Source organism: Odocoileus virginianus, chromosome 30, assembly GCF_023699985.2.
Source record: "Odocoileus virginianus isolate 20LAN1187 ecotype Illinois chromosome 30, Ovbor_1.2, whole genome shotgun sequence".
Classification (NCBI taxonomy): domain Eukaryota; kingdom Metazoa; phylum Chordata; class Mammalia; order Artiodactyla; family Cervidae; genus Odocoileus; species Odocoileus virginianus.
Window position 1 is genome coordinate 26,555,023 of NC_069703.1, and position 18,489 is coordinate 26,573,511.

General features: G+C 42.1%; 1 protein-coding gene and 1 pseudogene across 1 annotated transcript; both read left to right on the forward strand.

Annotated features, from left to right (window-relative positions):
- Nucleotides 1–5,824: 5,824 nt before the first annotated feature.
- On the forward strand, nt 5,825–6,282 carry LOC139032142 (cytochrome c oxidase subunit 6B1). The gene has a single exon (XM_070458438.1). The coding sequence runs from the start codon at nt 5,869–5,871 to the stop codon at nt 6,127–6,129; it is 261 nt and encodes an 86-aa protein (XP_070314539.1). The 5' UTR covers nt 5,825–5,868; the 3' UTR covers nt 6,130–6,282.
- Nucleotides 6,283–17,599: 11,317 nt separating this feature from the next.
- On the forward strand, nt 17,600–17,958 carry LOC110148669 (cytochrome c-like; annotated as a pseudogene).
- The last annotated feature ends 531 nt before the right edge of the window (nt 17,959–18,489 follow it).

Below are 18,489 nucleotides of genomic sequence, written 5' to 3' on the forward strand. Positions count from 1 at the left end.
ACAAGCAGAACTTTGTTCTGAGGGTAAATCCAAAGATACTTAGTACTCTGACAAATGAAAAAGCCTTTATTTTTTTTTTTAGCTGCCCTGTGTCTGATACTCACTAAATGCTGTGTTTCCTTTTAAGTTATGTATAATATGCATATTCCAGGCGCTCTTTGACAAGAGCTTGCAATGACCCTCTGCCTCTTGAGACACTCCCTCTCCTTGAAAAGTATCCCTCCACCACCCCAAAGTTCTCAGTCTAAGCATGAAGCCCGATCACTCTTCTTTTTGTGCTATAAATGAAATGATGATCGCACACACAAACCTCGAGTGATTCAGCTTTGCCCGCCGCATTGGAAAGCTGCCTCATGGAGGAAGGGGTGATGTCCACACGACAAAACTCCCTCCAAGAGGTGTGCTGTACACGCTCAGGCCCGAGAGTTGCTCTGGGAAAGGCCTCACTTCCCACACTTGCACTGCTGTAGTCAATACCCAGGGACCAAGTGACCTCTGGGTAAGAGCAATGCAGATCCTGAACCAGAAACCTCAGAACTAGTTCCAGAGTTCTCAGTTCCTCAAGAGCTAAGGTTTGTTCTTCTGTTTGTCACTCAAAAAGTACTGAGTGCAAGCTCTGAGCCAGACCCTGGGGCAGAGGGCTGGGGCAGGGTGGGGAGTGTCCTGCAGTGGAGGAAAGAGGCCTCAGGAAGCTGACAGTCAGTCCACAGAGGTGACCCTTGCCTCCCGGCTGTGGTCTGTCACCCGGGGCACTGCTGGGCAGCTGTGTGAGCTTCTGAGCCAGAGAGAGGTGGCCCTGCTCCTGCGATGCCAGTCATCAGGCCCCCGACAGCCTCCTAGGCAGCATCTGAACCTCAACTTTTGAAATCTGCTTTGAAAGTGTCAGAGACATTGGCCTTTTCTGGTTGAGGAAATTTTACCAAGGATTTAGCACAGGGAACAAACAAGCAGTTCCTATGCCTAATATTAAAGAGAAGGCAGTCTGGGGTCCATGCCTCAGAGATCAGATTTCAAGAATGTTTAATCTCATTAGGATGGTTTTATGACTGCTGCCAAGGTCTCTGAACCCCCGACAAGTAAACACAGATGACATTTGCTCAAGTTGATGCTACCTCAAATGAGCGTGAAAGGGTCACTGGCTCACCTCTAAGCTCCCTCCCTGCTCCAAGTTACCTTTCCTGCTTCTTATCTTGTTAGACTCATTATCTTGTTAGAGGAGGGAAAGGCTCCTATTTAAGTCTTTTCTTTCTTTTGAACTTACTGCCATCTACCTTCTGCAAAGGATTGTTCTAATATTGCTTTTGAAAGTAATTTTTTAATTTTTATTTATTTATTTTAATTTTGAATATAAATTTATTTTAATTGGAGGCTAATTACTTTACAATATTGTAGTGGTTTTGCCTGAAAGAGATTATTTGAAAAGTTCCAAAAATCAGCAGTTTGGGCCCTTGTAAAAAAAAATCACACACACACAAGCGTCCAGTCATTCAATGACTCAATGTATCACTGCCATTTATTTGCTTTAAAATCATTTTAATTCTTTTAAGTATATAATCTTTTTTTTTTTTAAAGAAATCTTTATTTATTTTTGGTCTCACTGGGTCTTTGCTACTGCTGCTTGCAGGCTTTTCTCTAGTTGCAGCAAGTAGGGGTCTGCTCACTAGTTGTGGTGCATGGGCTTCTCATTGTGGTGGCTTCTCTTGGTGATGTGCACAAGGTCAGCTGCTTCACGGCATGTGGGATCTTCCTGGACCAGGGATCGAACCTGTGTGCTTAGCAACAGCAGGTGGATGCCCAAGCACTGGACCACCAGGGAAGCCCCACTCTAATTCTTAAAGATGAGAAGACTTTGGCTTAGAAAGAGGCTGATGAATGACTTAACTCTGGTTATTAAAACACAGTAAACTTCCTGTCTCTTAGTGGCACTTACAAACATAAGTCTTCCATTTCTTCTGTAAGATTTTTTTTGATGTGGACCATTTTAAAAGTTTTGATTGAATTTGTTACAATATTGCTTCTGTTGTTTATGTTTTGGTTTTTTGGTGGTGAGGCATGTGGAATCTTAGCTTCCTCACCACCTGCTTTGGAAGGTGAAGTCAACCACAGAACTGCCTGCTTTGGAAGGTGAAGTCAACCACAGAACTGCCAGGGAATCCCCCTGTTTCTTTTTTATGATTCCAATTTTCTAGACAGTATATAAAGAATGGGGTGGGTTGGTATTCTCCTGGGTCCTGGGAAAATCCCAGCCTGTCTACTGCGGAGCTTTCAGATGATGCATGGACGGATGACTCAGCGTGTTGACAGGGATCTTCGTCTTGCTTCTGCCTCTGCTTGTCGCTGGGTCACAGGGAACTTTGGGATCCAAATGCAGCTCCAGAGGTGTAGGTGTGGCTCAGGATAGAATTCACTGGACCAAAGTTCCCCTTGACTTGGCAGGTTTGCTCCTCTCAGAAATGACCTATGCTATGATTGGAGGAATCAAATCATGATAACTTAGAAGGAAGACACTGGGCTCTACAGTGGGAATCTCTCAGAGGGACAGAATTTTCTGTTCAATCTGGTTCCAAGAGCCTCAGGTGTGAGCTGGGATTTGAGTGTCAGGCAGGATGGTCCCAGGCCTAATGAAGTCTGCTAGCATTTATCCTAGGTTCAAGGGCTCATAAAAAGTTCTCCAAATCAATTGTTCAGCTCAGTTCAGTCACTCAGTCATGTCCAACTCTTTGCAACCCCATGGACTGCAGCACGCTAGGCCTCCCTGTCCATCACCAACTCCCGGAGTTTACTCAAACTCATGTCCATCGAGTCAGTGATGCCATCCAACCATATCATCCTCTGTCGTCCCCTGTTCTTCCCGCCTTCAGTATTTTCATCATCAGGGTCTTTTCAGATGAGTCAGTTCTTCGCATCACGTGGCCAGAGTATTGGAGTTACAGCTTCAACATCAGTCCTTTCAATGTACACCCAGGACTGATCTCCTTTAGGATGGACTGGTTGGATCTCCTTGCAGTCCAAGGGACTCTCAAGAGTCTTCTCCAACAACAGAGTTCAAAAGCATCAATTCTTCAGCACTCAGCTTTCTTCACAGTCCAACTCTCACATCCATACATGATCACTGGAAAAACCATAGCCTTGACTAGATGGACCTTTGTTGACAAAGTAATGTCTCTGCTTTTTAATATGCTGTCTAGGTTTGTCGTAACTTTCCTTCCAATGAGTAAGCGTCTTTTAATTTCATGGCTGCAATCACTATCTGCAGTGATTTTGGAGCCCAGAAAAATAAAGTCAGCCACTGTTTCCACTGTTTCCCCATCTATTTGCCATGAAGTGATGGGACCTTGATTATACAGTAAAAGTGAGAAATAGATTCAAAGGATTAGATCTGATAGATGGAGTGCCTGAAGAACTATGGACAGAGTTTCATGACATTTTACAGGAGGCAGGGATCAAGATCATCCCCAAGAAAAAGAAATGCAAAAAAGCAAAATGGCTGTCTGTGGAGGCCTTACAAATAGCTGTGAAAAAGAAGTGAAAGGCAAAGGAGAAAAGGAAAGATATAACCATTTGAAGGTAGAGTTCCAAAGAATAGCAAGGAGAGATAAGAAAGCCTTCCTCAGTGATTAATGTAAAGAAATAGAGGAAAACAGAGTGGGAAAGACTAGAGATTTCTTCAAGAAAAGCAGAGATACCAAGGGAATACTTCATGCAAAGATGGGCACAAAAATGAATTGTAGCAAGCACTTTAAAAGAAGCCACATATTCATAACTGATTTGCTTTGTTGTACAGCAGAAACTAACACATGATTATAAGTCAACTATACTCCAACAAAACTTAATTTAAAATGTTACTAAAGGAAGCCGCATTACCAAGTCCTGAGAATGAAAACTATGCCTGTCGTCAGTACATTTTTCAGCAGTTCTCTCTCGAAGTTGTTGGCAAATCATTGTCTACAGAGGAAATCCTCTCTGCTGCATGGTTCAGGATCTCTCATTTCTAAATTCAGATCCCCATGCGTCTATACTTTCAAGTGATTTAAGAACTGACGTATTAAATATTGCTTCCTTCTATTGCCTAACAATGCAAATATAACTTTGGAATTCATATTGCTATACCAGATGATTGCATTCTTAATAGGAAGGACATTTCTTATAGGTTACAGGTTACTATTTGCAGGCAATTTTGTGATTACTTTCTTCAAGGTTTTTGTTGCTTTAAGCTAGAGAAATTAGTGATTTTCATCACTCAAGGAAGGATCAAGAGGTTTATTTAAAGAGAAATAATATTTTCTGAAATGTTATATCTTAAGGGTACAATCAGCTGGTTGTAAAGGATCTGACCTGGAAATCTGACCTTGTCCTGGTGAGATGGTGGGTGGTGCAGGTGATGAGAGAGGAGCAGAGGAGGTCAAGTACAATTCAGTGCACAGGTCAATCCAGCAGGACTGGGATCTAAGGCTGTTTAGATTTATTTGCATGATTTTGCCCTTGACTCATGCAATCGGCTAATTGTGCTTGGCATGTGGTTTTTATCTTCCTGAATGAAGGCAAATTGTATAGGCAAACATTCCTTGCACCCTTGCTATGTGAAAGCTGTGTACTCGATAAGCTTTTTAGGGGAATACAAAGGAGACTTTAAGCATAGTGTTTGCTCTCTTAAAGCCTTTGATTTAGCAAGAGTGAAGGTAAACAACAGGAAAAGCCGTAGTGAAGACATCATCGGTAGCAGTTAGGGAGTGGGGTTGGGCCCACCCCCTTCTTAACTCCTCCTTGGGAGTGTCTTTCGTGTGCTCCAATGAAAGGAATAAATTAGCAAGTCAGGCCAAGAGTACACGAGGCCCATTCTTAGTGAGGAGCTTCTCCCTTAAGCAGTGTCTGGTCTTCAGGAGCATAAATGAGGACCCCTCACTTGCCTCCTGGCTGTTGAGTTGAAGGCTGGCTGCACGGAGCCAACTCCAGGAAAAGGGGTTGGATCTGAGAGTCTGTGGATGGCCTACTTCAAAGGCAGTGGAGAAAAGGAACCCCTCTTACACTGTTGCTGGGAATGTAAATTGATACAGTCACTATGGAGAACAGTATGGGGGTTCCTTAAAAACTCAACATAGAGCTACCGTATGACTCAGCCATCTCACTCTGCGGCATGTACCCAGAGACGATCATAATTCAGAGGACAAATGTATGAATACCGAGGAGGGAACAGTAGGGGGGTGGGGTGGATTGGGAGGTTGGGATTGCCTTATATACAGTGCTATGTGTAAAATTGATAACTAAGGAGAATTTCCTGTCTAGCACAGGGAATTCGACTCAGTGCCCAGTGGTGACCTCAAGAGGGGATATATATATATACAGAGCTGGTTCACTTTGCTGTACAACAGAAACTAACACAACATTTTAAAGCAACTATACTCCAATACAAAGTAAATTTAAGAAACCAACCAACCCACAGACAAAGGCAGGGAACACTGGAGAGTTTTATTCACCACTCTCTCCTCAGGGCCAGGCATAACCTGTAGGTGTCCAACAGTTGTAGAGTAAACCAAGGCTCAAATGGTGCTTTATGAACAAATAAACTCTTATTCTATGTCAAGGAAAAAGGTAGCATTGCTACCTCTTAGGCTAAACATAAATAACTAGACATATGTGCTCACTGCATTTAAATCACAGCCACCCCAAAAGTAATTTTAAGTTTGTAAGCCTTTTCCCTTTAAGTCATAAAAATTTCTTTCTTATAAAAATTATTTTTCTAGAACTCTAGGAGGTTGCTGTACAGTAAGAACATTAACCAAGGAAACAAAACTGGGGCTACTGTAAAAAAAATAGAGTTTGGACATTGAGCTTCCAGCGACTTCAGGGGCATCTTTAGGAGTCAGCACTATGGCAGAAGACATCAAGACCAAAATCAAGAACTACCAGACTGCTCCTTTTGATAGCCGCTTCCCCAACCAGAACCAGACCAGGAACTGCTGGCAGAACTACCTGGACTTCCACCGCTGTGAGAAGGCAATGACCGCTAAAGGGGGTGACGTCTCCGTGTGCGAATGGTACCGGCGTGTGTACAAGTCCCTCTGCCCCATATCCTGGGTGTCAGCTTGGGACGACCGCCGGGCAGAAGGCACGTTTCCTGGGAAGATCTGAACTGGCTCCATCCCACCTCCTCTGTTCTCCGTCCTTCTCCCCCGTGGTGAAGGGGGACCTGGGTACATGGTGATCCCCACCCTGGGATCCTGAATCATGGTTTAACTAATAATAAACACTCGTTGGAAACATGTAAAAAAAAAAAAAAATAGAGTTTGGATGAACTCTATTTTCTTTTACCTAATAATTAGGTATTTCCAATGGAATGTTGATAGTCTAGAATACAAAATATTAAGATTTTAAATATGCAACTAGGAAATTTAAAACATGAAGAAACTTTGCTGCAATGTGAAGAAAAGGATTCTGAGAAATGCGCTCAGGTATTTGTATTTGATTGTCTTTAAGAACTGCTCAACCGTCAGGTATCTTAGTTGTAATTCAGAATGCAAGTAAATTGATTTCTTGAAAACACTCTTAAGAAATAATGACAAGAAGTCAGCCATCAGTACGCCACGCATAATGGTGTAATTTATTCATGCCTGACTACCCATTTTGACGTAGAAGAATAGAAAAGGAAATTCAGTTTTGTCTTAAGACCATTTATATTAGAAATCATGACTTCTCAAGGCTGTCTTCTGGTTTAAGGGATATTTATATCTGTCAATCTACTTTTTTTCCCTTAAGATTTTTTGTCTGTTTTCTAAAACAGAATATCTCTATCATTTCTAAGCATGTTAGAAAAAATTATGCTAACTATGCAGATAACTGAAATGAAAAGTTATATTATTCTTACTGCCCCAGGGTAATCACCATTAAGACTTTGATATACATCTTCCTTCTAGTCTTTTTAATAAATATTTATTTGGCTGCGTCAGGTCTTAGTTACGGCATGTAGGATCTTTCGTTGCGTCACACAGACTCTCTAGCTGTGGTACTCAGGCTCATTTTCTCCCCAGCTGATGGAATCTTAGTTCTCTGACCAGAGATTGAACCCACGTCCCCTGCATTGCAAGGTGGATTCTTAACTACTGGACTACCAGGGAAGTCCCTTTAATATTTTAAAAAGCATAATATAACCCATATTTTTAGGAAACAACATATTATACATACTGTATTTGCAATATTCTTCTTAAATTTGATATTTTTCCATGTCAATTATGTCTGGAATAAATGTATCACTCTAAATTATTTTGCAAGATTCAGATTATTTATGGGCAATATTATGACATTTCAGGTGAATATCAGCAGGAAAAGTCTGGACACAGTAACATAAAAGCGAAATTAATGCTAATATTCCCTAATCTAAGAATGGTGTATTTTTCTCCGACCCTGTGTGGTATAGTTTGGATTAAACAGAATGAATACATTAAAAATGACAATATCTTTGTTTAAGGTCTTCCTTTCTCTCCTAGGGCTTCCCTTAGTGGCTCAGCTGGTAAAGAATATTCCTGCTATGCAGGAGACCTGGCTTCAATCCCTGGGTTGGGACGATCCCCTAGAGAAGGGAATGGCTACCCCACTTCAGTATTCTGGCTTGGAGAATTCCATGGACTGTATAGTTCATGGGGTTGCAAAAAGTCCGACACAACTGAGAGACTTTCACTTTCACTTTTCTCTCCTCTACTGGAGTTAAACAGGGTACATGCTAAGTCGCTTTTGTTGTGTCCACTCTCTGCGATCCTATGCACTGTAGCCTGCCAGTCTCCTCTGTCCTTGGGGTACAGTAACTTTTACATGAGAGTTGATTCTATATATTTAATTTTCTAGCAATTATGTTTTTTTTTTAATATAAAGGATTTTATTATTACTGATAATTTGTCTCTGGAAAGAATGCACTTCCTATCAGTCCTTCACCATCATTTTTATTAGAATCATTTCTTTTGAATTTGTTTTCCTCTGATCCAAATACGGTCGGATCATTTGGACAATTTGCGGGGTTGTGGGCAAAGAGGAATGACATGCTTTGACATTTAAAGTTAGTGTTTTGACGATGAGAATCCAAAGGAAAATCTAGGGACACCCATACAGCAAAATATAAATCCTGGGAGGCTGTTTGTTCAAGAATGACTTCATCAGGGAATTGCCCTCTCTGACTGGCGCATCTGAGGCAATGCCATACCTCCTACCAGCTACAGACACGACAGTGGGCAGAGCCGGATTTTAATCTGTCTCCAGTGTGGAGATGGATTAGCACTGGGTGAAAGTGAAAGTGAAAGTTGCTTAGTCGTGTCCAGCTGTTTGTGACCCTATGGACTATATAGTCCATGGAATTCTCTAGTCTAGAATAATGGAGTGTGTGGCCTTTCCCTTCTCCAGGGAATCTTTCCAACCCAGGGATTGAATCCAGGTATCTGCATTGCAGGCGGATTCTTTACCAGCTGAGCCATAAGGGAAACCCAAGAATCCTGGAGTGGGTAGCCTATCCCTTCTCCAGTGGATCTTCCCAACCCAGGAATCGAACTGGGATCTCCTGCATTGCAGGTGGACTCTTTCCCAACTGAGCTATTAAGCATTGGTTGAAGGAACTGAGATTTTATTAATATTTTGAGATGTATGAATTATAACTTCTTTTTGTAGGTGCGGCATGAGGCGGACTCAGCAGCTGCTGCTTCACCTTCAAAGCACCATCTAGAAACTTCCCTGGTGGTCCAGTGGTCAAGACTCCAAGCTCTCAATGCAGGGAACACAGGTTCCAACCCTGGTTGGAGAGCTAAGCTCCCACATTCCACCTAATATGGCCAAATAAATAAAGTATGAAGTTTCAGTCTGCTGGTGAATATGATTCCTTATGTCACTTGCCCGCATCCCCCTTTCTGCTCACATCAGCAGACACATGGATGACAGTCTGCGGTGCTGGCACCCTTACTGCGCTGTTGTGAGCAGCGCCTTCCTTGTACACAAGCCCAGAAAACAGAACAGAGATTGAGGGCCACCCTCTCTGGAGCTCAGGAACATGTGCTTAGTCAATCCAGGTCATCAGTTCACTTACCACCACCCTCACCGCCCCCCAACCCCCCCGCCCCCCCCCCCACCATATGTCTTTGTATATTTCTGGCTGAACCTGAAGCTCCAATACTTTGGCCACCTGATGCAAAGAGCTGACTCATTGGAAAAGACCCTATTGCTAGGAAAGATTGAGGGCAGGAGGCGAAGGGGGTGAAAGAGGATGAGATGGTTGGATGGCATCATCGACTCAATGGACATGAGTTTGAGCAAACTCTGGAAGATAGAGGAGGACAGAGAGGCCTGGCATGCTGCAGTCCATGCAGTCACAAAGAGTTGGATACGACTTAGCGGCTGAACAACTTTTACCACCATGCTGATGATCCCAAATGCAAACAGACTTCCTATTAGAACAAATAGGCACACCATTGGGATAGCTTAATAAAGCTGGCTGCCTAGGTAAAAATAAAGTGCTATGTATCTACATAATTAAGAACACTGTCCCAAGATTAAAATATGATGCTGCATGTGTATATTGGTTAAACAAATCTTATTAAATTAATATCCAGAACCAAGAAGTTCAGTGACAAATACATGGACACCTTAGCTTGGCCTAAACATTTTCTACCACTCCTTTTCCAGGTGAGAATTTTAATTAATTTTATATCTAACTAGGCTTCCCAGATAGCTCAGCTTGTAAAGAATCTGCCTGCAATGCAGGAGACAGAGACTCTGGTTCGATTCCTGGGTTGGGAAGATCCCCTGCAGAAGGGCTAGGCTACCCTCTCCAGTATTCTTGGGCTTCCCTGGTGCCTCAGACAATCTACCTGTAATGTGGGAAACCTGGATTTGATCCCTGGGTTGAAAATATCCCCTGGAGGAGGGCATGGCAACCCACTCCAATATTCTTGCCTGGAGAATCCCCATGGACAGAGGTGCCTGGTGGGCTACAGTCCATAACGTCACAAACAGTTGGACACGACTGAGCGACTAAACGCGCAGTACATATGTCTAACTTCCCAGTGCCTCTTTATGGACAAGCAAAAAAGAAACATTTTAATTTTCCCCTTTTCCTACTCAAAATATTGTATAAGTTGACTGCTCCATGCTTTGCTCTTTTATTTAATATGTCTTAGCGTGCTTTCTGTATCAATATAAAGGGAACATACTTGTTCATTTATGAAGAACAGTTTATTAAGATATAATTCACAGACCACATGATTCACACATTTGAAGTGCACAATTCAATAGCTCTTAATAGAGTCACAGAATTGTGAATCCATCACCATAGTCGGTTTTACAACATTTTTATTACCTGCAAATTAGTCTTGTACCCTTTAGCTGTCCCCCGTCAACCTTCCCACTGTCTCTTTGTCCAAGGCAACCACTAATCTACTTTCTATCTCTATAGATGTCTGTTCTGGACATTTCATACAAATGGAATCATACAACATGTGCTTTTTTGTGACTGATATTCTTTCATGAAATGTAATGTTTTCAGGGTTCATCCATGTGTAGCACCACCTTTTTTCTTTCTCTTTTTGGTAACAGCTGCATCATACTTTAATGTGCAAAGGTACCACAGTCTGTTTAAGCATTTCCTTATTAGATGTGCATCTTTGCTCTTTCAAGCACTGCTGCAGTGAGTTACCTTGAGCACATGTCATTTCCTGTGTGTGCTGGTGCATATGTTTCACCCATTCCCAGAACTGAGCTTTCTGGAGCAGGTAGTAAATACAACTGCCATTTTGTTACGTGTTGCAACGCACTCTATTGCACTGCCACCGGCAATGTGTGAGCTCCCTACCAGCACATTCCTCCTGTCTTTACCAGCAGAGCATATTGCCAGAATGGTGGGTTTAAAAAAGAAAGCATCTAAGTCTGTGTGGTTTTCATGTGCATTTTTCTGAGTATGGTTGACATTGATATCCATAATATACTGACAACTCTTGTGATTTCCTTGTTGGAAGCACATTTTCTTGGCTTCGTCACAGTGGAGGTTAGAGTCCATCAGCTACATAACTTGGTTTCCTGCAAGTGTTTGATTTTCACATCTTTTGCATCATACAACAGAGACTTTGGAACAACAGAGAATTTTGCACACGTTATATGCATATTTTCTACGGAGGGAGTTGTTAAAAGACAGGCAGCCATTTGACTCTCAAAGAACACTAGTCCTTGAGAACACTAATTCTCAAGAACTGCTAGTCCTTGAGGTTTAATCTGCATATCCACCTAAGACACCCTAGGGTGTGAAAACAGGACAGCAGAAATTCTCAGTGGGTGACCCTAGGTGTCCTGAAAGGAGCAATGGTGAAGGTAGGATTACTGGGCAGGCCCCCAGGACTCTAACATTAATGTTCTCAGAGCAAAACCAGAAGCAAGGCTGTCCTAACTTGTAAATGGATCGTCCTGTTGCTCCAGAGAGCCAGGTATGACATAGGAGAGCTGGCTTTGGAATAATGATTAATTGCTAGCAGGGGCCAGCTGTGCTCTTGAGGGGGCCCAAGGGTGATAAGGAAGTCCCCCCATCCCCAGAATCTGCAGTAGGAAGAAGTATAAACTAAAGGCCAGACCCTCTTTGGTCAGTCTCAAAAGTTAAGTTGGAATTCTGTGAGAAATCACACCATTTATGGTCAGGCAATAACAACTACAATAACAGCCACAATAATAAGGCATTGATTCTACTTATTTGTGGTAGTCATGTTCTATGAAATCACTGCAAACAATAAATTAGCAAATACTGAAGCATTGCAGCTAAGTGTAATACATGGTTTGGTTCCTATAAGCCTCTGCTCACATCCATAAATTCATAACTTTGTTTTATGTGTGAACTCATGGCCAAGGACACTAACTCATGTCTGAAGGAAGTATCACCAACACACACGCTTAGGAACACTAACTAGATTGCAATAGACAGTTCTTCGGTACCACATTTGGGGGCCATTTTAAAGGACAAAGTCACCAACAAAAGCTTGAAAATGCAAAAGACAGGACACTAAATAGACCGCTAAAGAGACACTTGTTTCTAGTATGAAAGCTGACACAAGAAGATAAGGCACGACCTTGTTTGACATCAGCTGAGAACAGTGAATAGAAGGTGACTTAAATCTTTGTTGCTGTGAGCACGTCTATAAGCAGCATAAGCATAAGGAGTATAACTTGGGGGTTACAACAAACTGTAGCTAGTAGGCAAACTTGCAAGTAGGGGAATCCTCGAGTAAGGCGCAATGACTGTAATTGTTATTAGTGAGAGACAAAACTCCCCCCTATATTTGAGGAACACTAAGCTGGTCTGAGAAGCAATGGAGAAGTTAAGCTGACCTGTGACATAGGAGGGACCTTGAGCCAAAGGTGGAGCCAGGTTGGGGACTGATGCTAACTTTTTGGGGACCTCTGGACAGGTCATGGAAGTTCATTGTGCCTCAGTTTTCTCATCAACAAAACTGACATAATTCCTGATTACTTCAAAGTGGTGGTTTGAAGCGAAAATGTATACAGGAAATCCAAAGGATTAAATGAATTAGAATGAATTAGAAAATTAAAAAAATCCAGGGGTGGTTATTTTTGTGTGAGAGTAGTAGAGGCCATTTTTATGTTCTTCCTGTATCTCTGAATTATTTCACACCACCCTTATGGCAGAAAGTGAAGAGGAACTAAAAAGCCTCTTGATGAAAGTGAAAGAGGAGAGTGAAAAAGTTGGCTTAAAGCTTAACCTTCAGAAAACTAAGATCATGGCATCTGGTCCCATCACTTCATGGGAAATAGATGGGGAAACAGTGGAAACAGTGGCTGACTTTATTTTTGGGGGCTCACAAAATCACTGCAGACAGTGATTGCAGCCATGAAATTAAAAGACGCTTACTCCTTGGAAGGAAAGTTATGACCAACCTAGATAGCATATTAAAAAGCAGGGACATTACTTTGCCAACAAAGGTCCGTCTAGTCAAGGCTATGGTTTTTCCAGTGGTCATTTATGGATGTGAGAGTTGGACTGTGAAGAAAGCTGAGTGCTGAAGAATTGATGCTTTTGAACTGTGGTGCTGGAGAAGACTCTTGAGAGTCCCTTGGACTGCAAGGAGATCCAACCAGTCCATCCTAAAGGAGATCAGTCCTTGGTGTACATTGGAAGGACTGATGCTGAAGCTGAAACTCCAATACTTTGGCTAACTCATGCGAAGAGTTGACTCATTGGAAAAGACCCTGATGCTGGGAGGGATCGGGGGCAGAAGGAGAAGGGGACGACAGAGGATGAGATGGCTGGATGGCATCACCAACTCGATGGATGTGAGTTTGAGTAAACTCCAGGAGTTGGTGATGGAGAGGGAGGCCTGGTGTGCTGTGATCCATGGTGTCACAAAGAGTCAGATATGACTGAGCGACTGAACTGAACTGAACTGAACTGAATCTCTAGTAAAATCTCTGTGCAAAAAGGTAAAATAGTTGTCTGAGGAGGCTTTACAAATAGCTTTGAAAAGAAGAGAAGTGAAAGGCAAAGGAGAAAAGGAAAGATATACCCATTTGAATGCAGAGTTCTAAAGAATAGCAAGGAGAGATAAGAAAGCCTTCCTCAGTGATCAATACAAAGAAATAGAGGAAAACAACAGAGTGGGAAAGACTAGAGATCTCTTCAAGAAAATTAGAGATACCAAGGGAACATTTCATGCAAAGATAGGCTCAATAAAGTACAGAAATGGTATGGATCCAACAGAAGCAGAAGATATTAAGAAGAGGTGGCAAGAATACACAGAAAAACTATACAGAAAAGATCTTCACGACCCAGATAATCATGATGGTGTGATCACTCACCTAGAGCCAGACATCCTGCAATGTGAAGTCAAGTGAACCTTGGGAAGCATCACTATGAACAAAGCTAGTGGAGATGATGGAATGCCATTGAGCTATTTCAAATCCTAGAAGATGATGCTGTGAAAGTGCTGCACTCAATATGCCAGCAAATTTGGAAAACTCAGCAGTGGCCACAGGACTGGAAAAGGTCCGTTTTCATTCCAATCCCTAAGAAAGGCAATCCCAAAGAATGCTCAAATTATCGCATAATTGTACTCATCTCACACTCTAGCAAAGTAATGCTCAAAATTCTCCAAGCCAGGCTTCAACAGTACATGAACCAAGAACTTCCAGATGTTCAAGCTGGATTTTAAAAAGGCAGAGGAACCAGACATCAAATGGCCAACATCTGTTGGATCATCGAAAAAGCAAGAGAGTTCCAGAAAAACATCTGCTTTATTGACTATGCCAAAGCCTTTGACTGTATGGATCACAATAAACTGTGGAAAATGTTTAAAAAGATGGGAATACCAGACCACCTGACTTGGCTCCTGAGAAATCTGTAAGTAGGTCAAGAAGCAACAGTTAGAACTGGATGTGGAACAACAGACTGGTTCCCAATAGGGAAAGGAGTACGTTAAGGCTGTATATTGTCACCCTGCTTATTTAATTTATATGCAGAGTACATCATGAGAAATGCTGAGCTGGAAGAAGCACAAGCTGGACTCAAGATTGCCGGGAAAAATATCAATAACCTCAGATATGCAGATGACACCACCCTTATGGCAGGAAGAAAAGAAGAACTAAAGAGCCTCTTGATGAAAGTGAAAAAGGAGAGTGAAAAAGTTGGCTTAAAACTCAACATTCAGAAAACTAAGATCATGGCTTCTGGTCCCATCACTTCATCACAAATAGATGAGGAAACAGTGGAAACAATGACAAACTTTATTTTTGGGGGGCCAAAATCACTGCAGATGGTTATTGTAGCCACGAAATGACAAGATGCTTGCTCCTTTGAAGAAAAGTTATGACCAACCTAGACAGTATATTAAAAAGCAGAGACATTACTTTGCCAACAAAGGTCTGTCTAGTCAAAGCTACAGTTTTTCCCGTAGTAATGTATGGATGTGAGAGTTGGACTATTAAGAAAGCTGAGGGCCAAAGAATTGTTGCTTTTGAACTGTGGTGTTAGAGAAGACTCTTGAGAGTCCCTTGGACTGCAAGGAGATCCAACCAGTCCATCCTAATGAAAATCAGTCCTGAATATTCATTGGAAGGACTGATGCTGAAGCTGAAACTCCAATACTTTGGCCACCTGATGCGAAGAACTGACTCACTGGAAAAGACCCTGATGCTGGGAAAGATTGAGGGCAGGAGGAGAAGGAGATGACAGAGGATGAGATGGTTGTATGGCATCACCGACTCAATGGACATGGGTTTGGGTGGACTCCGGGAGCTGGTGATGGACAGGGAGGCCTGGCGTGCTGTAGTCCATGGGGTCGCAAAGAGTTGGACACGACTGCAAGTGAACTGAACTGAATCTCTGGTATGTATAATATTTATAATAAAAAAAGGTAAAGGGGTAATAATACCCGTGAGCATAACATACATTTATACAAAACTGCTTTGAATAAAGGTACTGTTTAAAAGTGTCATTTTCCATGCAATAAATCAACGGAAATAAAGGGCTAGTAAACTGAAGTGAAATTCCGACTTGCTTTGTCATGCCCAGGAAAACAAGTTCCACCTGGTTTGTGTAGCGATCTTGTCAGAGCTGTTTGGCTCAGGCTTGTTTTTATAATATTAACGGGAGCCAGCGTGCCCTCTGTCTGCCTGCCTTGTGGGGCTGCCAGAACCACCCTTGCCTTCATTTGTACTGAAAGAAAAACAGAGAGGATGGGAGTTACTGGGCTCTTTTCCCCTGTAACAGCACCGTGTGGTATAAAAGGAATCTAAGGGCATGGAGAAGTCTGTGCTATCTTTTTCCTTGATTTAGTAAGGCAAGTTTTTTTTCCTTTCTTTTCAGGGGGGTGCACCATGCAGCATGTGGGATCTTAGTTTCCCTACCAGAGATTGAACCTACCCCCCTTGCAGTGGAAGCAAGAATCTTAACCACTGGACTGCCAGAGAAATCCAGTAATGCAGTTTTTAAAATGGAACACTGGTATATTCTTTCAATTCCAGGAACTAACTTGATCCACTGTTTTAGAAGCAAACGTTCTTCTCGACTGAACAAAGAACAGGTCTGTCTGACTCAAAAGTGCACTGCCTTCCATAAACAGATTTCACCCTGTTATTTTGATGGGACATGTGATCCTCTTTCCTTTTCTAATCTAAACTGTCCTGTGGTGGGGCTGAGGGCAGTTCCCCAGCCTTGATGCAGTATGAGCGATGGTTGACTCTCTATGCTAGGTAATGTGATCCTAAAACAGATTAAAGAAAGCCTAAGCCTTTTGGTTCTGGCCCCGGCTTACATAAAGCACAAACCTGATTAATACATTCTATTAATTCCTAAGCAATTAGGCCCCTTGAAAAATTCATCAAAAGTATCACTGTTGAAAGATTTAAATCAGTTTTAGATACACCAGAATGGGGGAAAGAAAAGTGCAGAACCAACAAGGAATGATCTATGTGGTTATTACTATTTAATAAGTGCATGTGTGCACGTGTGCTAAGTCACTTTAGTCATGTCTGACTCTGTGTGACCCTATGGACTGTAACCTGCCAGGCTCCGCTATCCATGGGATTCTGCAGGGAATACTGGAGTGGGTTGTCATTTCCTCCTTCAGGGGATCTTCCTGACCAAGGGATTGAACTGGCATCTTTTATGACTCCTGCATTGGCAGGCAGGTCTTTTACCACTAGAGCCTGCTGGGAAGCCCTATTTAATAATTAAGTAATATGAAATTATTATAATTATTATAAATTATTTTATATAAGAATATATTTATATAGTATGAATTACTTTCTATATTACACATTACAATTATTATAAATTATTTTATTAGTAAGAAAAATAAAGTTACTGAAGTGAGCATTGTTTTAACATTAATTCCATTAATACAACTGATGTACTGTATTGGGTGGATTTAAAACCTGAGCTAAGTGTGTTCATGCAGATTCTCTATGTAAAAATCTGCAGTATCACAACAAGTCTTCAAAAGATCACTTGAGAGGAACCCAGAAATGTTAGCCCACTTGATAGAAACAGCAAAAAGTTGGGGTAATTAATAGCCTACCTGGAATATTTTTGTACCCCAGACAAATTACTTAGAGTAGTCCAGACAAGATCTCCTAGTGTAACAGAAAACAAACCTGACTCCATATTGGATCTGTTCCTTCAGCTCTAACCTTTGTGCTCGTTGCCTGTACTCAGTCCTGGGGCTCTGCACCTTTGTAAAATGATGTTGCCTTTAGCCTGAAATAAACACAGTAGCCCATTCTCAAGGCTCTGACCTTTAAAGGTATAACACTTTTCCATATAGAGATAAAACGTTGCAGAACGGAGAATAACATTTTTTCTTGCTGGAGACTTACAGCAATATTGTGACCTGACCTACCTGGACAGCCGCAAGGACAAAGGGCTCGTGCGCCAGTTAGTTTGCAACAACCAGCCACACTCCCTCCACTTTAGGCATAAAAGAAGCCTGAATTCTGACTTGGGTTAAGACGGTTCTTTGAAGGTTGCGCCAACACGTGCAGTTTGGCATGGACCGGTGTGTCCTTGGGCTTAGAGAATGGGACATTTGGCTTACCAGCGGGAACCTCTCAGTCACGAATGGGGAAAGATGATTTAAAAATGGGTGGTGCTGAGAAGAGAAGGAAGATTTTTGTTCAGAAGGGTGTCCAGTGCCAAATTGTGAAAGGAAGACAAGCGCAGGACTGGGCCAAATCTCCGTCATCTGTTTAGCAGAAAGACAAATAGGTCAGGCTGTTGGATTCTCTTACACAGATGCCAAAAAGACCAAAGACCTCACCTGGGGGGAGGAGACGCCGATGGAATACTTGGATGATCCCAGGAACTACATACCTGGAACAAAAATGATCTTTGCTGGCATTAAGAAGAAGGGGGAAAGGGCAGACCTGATAGCTTATCTCAAAAGATCTGCTGCTGCTGCTAAGCACTTCAGCCGTGTCCGACTCTGTGCGACCCCATAGACGGCAGCCCACCAGACTCCCCCGTCCCTGGGATTCTCCAGGCAAGAACACTGGAGTGGGTTGCCATTTCCTTCTCCGCTCACAAGAGCTACTAATGAGTAATAGTTAGCCACTACCGTATTTATTACAAACCAGAAATGTCTCATGACTTTATCTGAGCCACGGGGGAAGCCCCTTTTTATGTGTACCATATTTAAATGGATCTCATATACTCGAATTCAGGTCATGAAGGGCTGATGGAATATTTCTGTTGGGCAATCCTGGTTTAAATAAGATTTGCTGTGGCTAAATGAACAAGGTCAGCTTTTAAAATGTTGATAGTTCCAGTTCAACAAGTACTATCACTGTTTTCCCCATCTAAAGAGATGATTGAATTTGAATAAGGACTGTTAAATTTTTTAGGGAGATGGTGAACACTTTCTCAAAACCTGTAAGAGATTGGTTTTATATTTTGATTTCTGTAACTGGTTATATTAATGTATTTAAATACTAAGAAGATCCCTTCGCTGTCTCATAGAACAGAGCAAGATT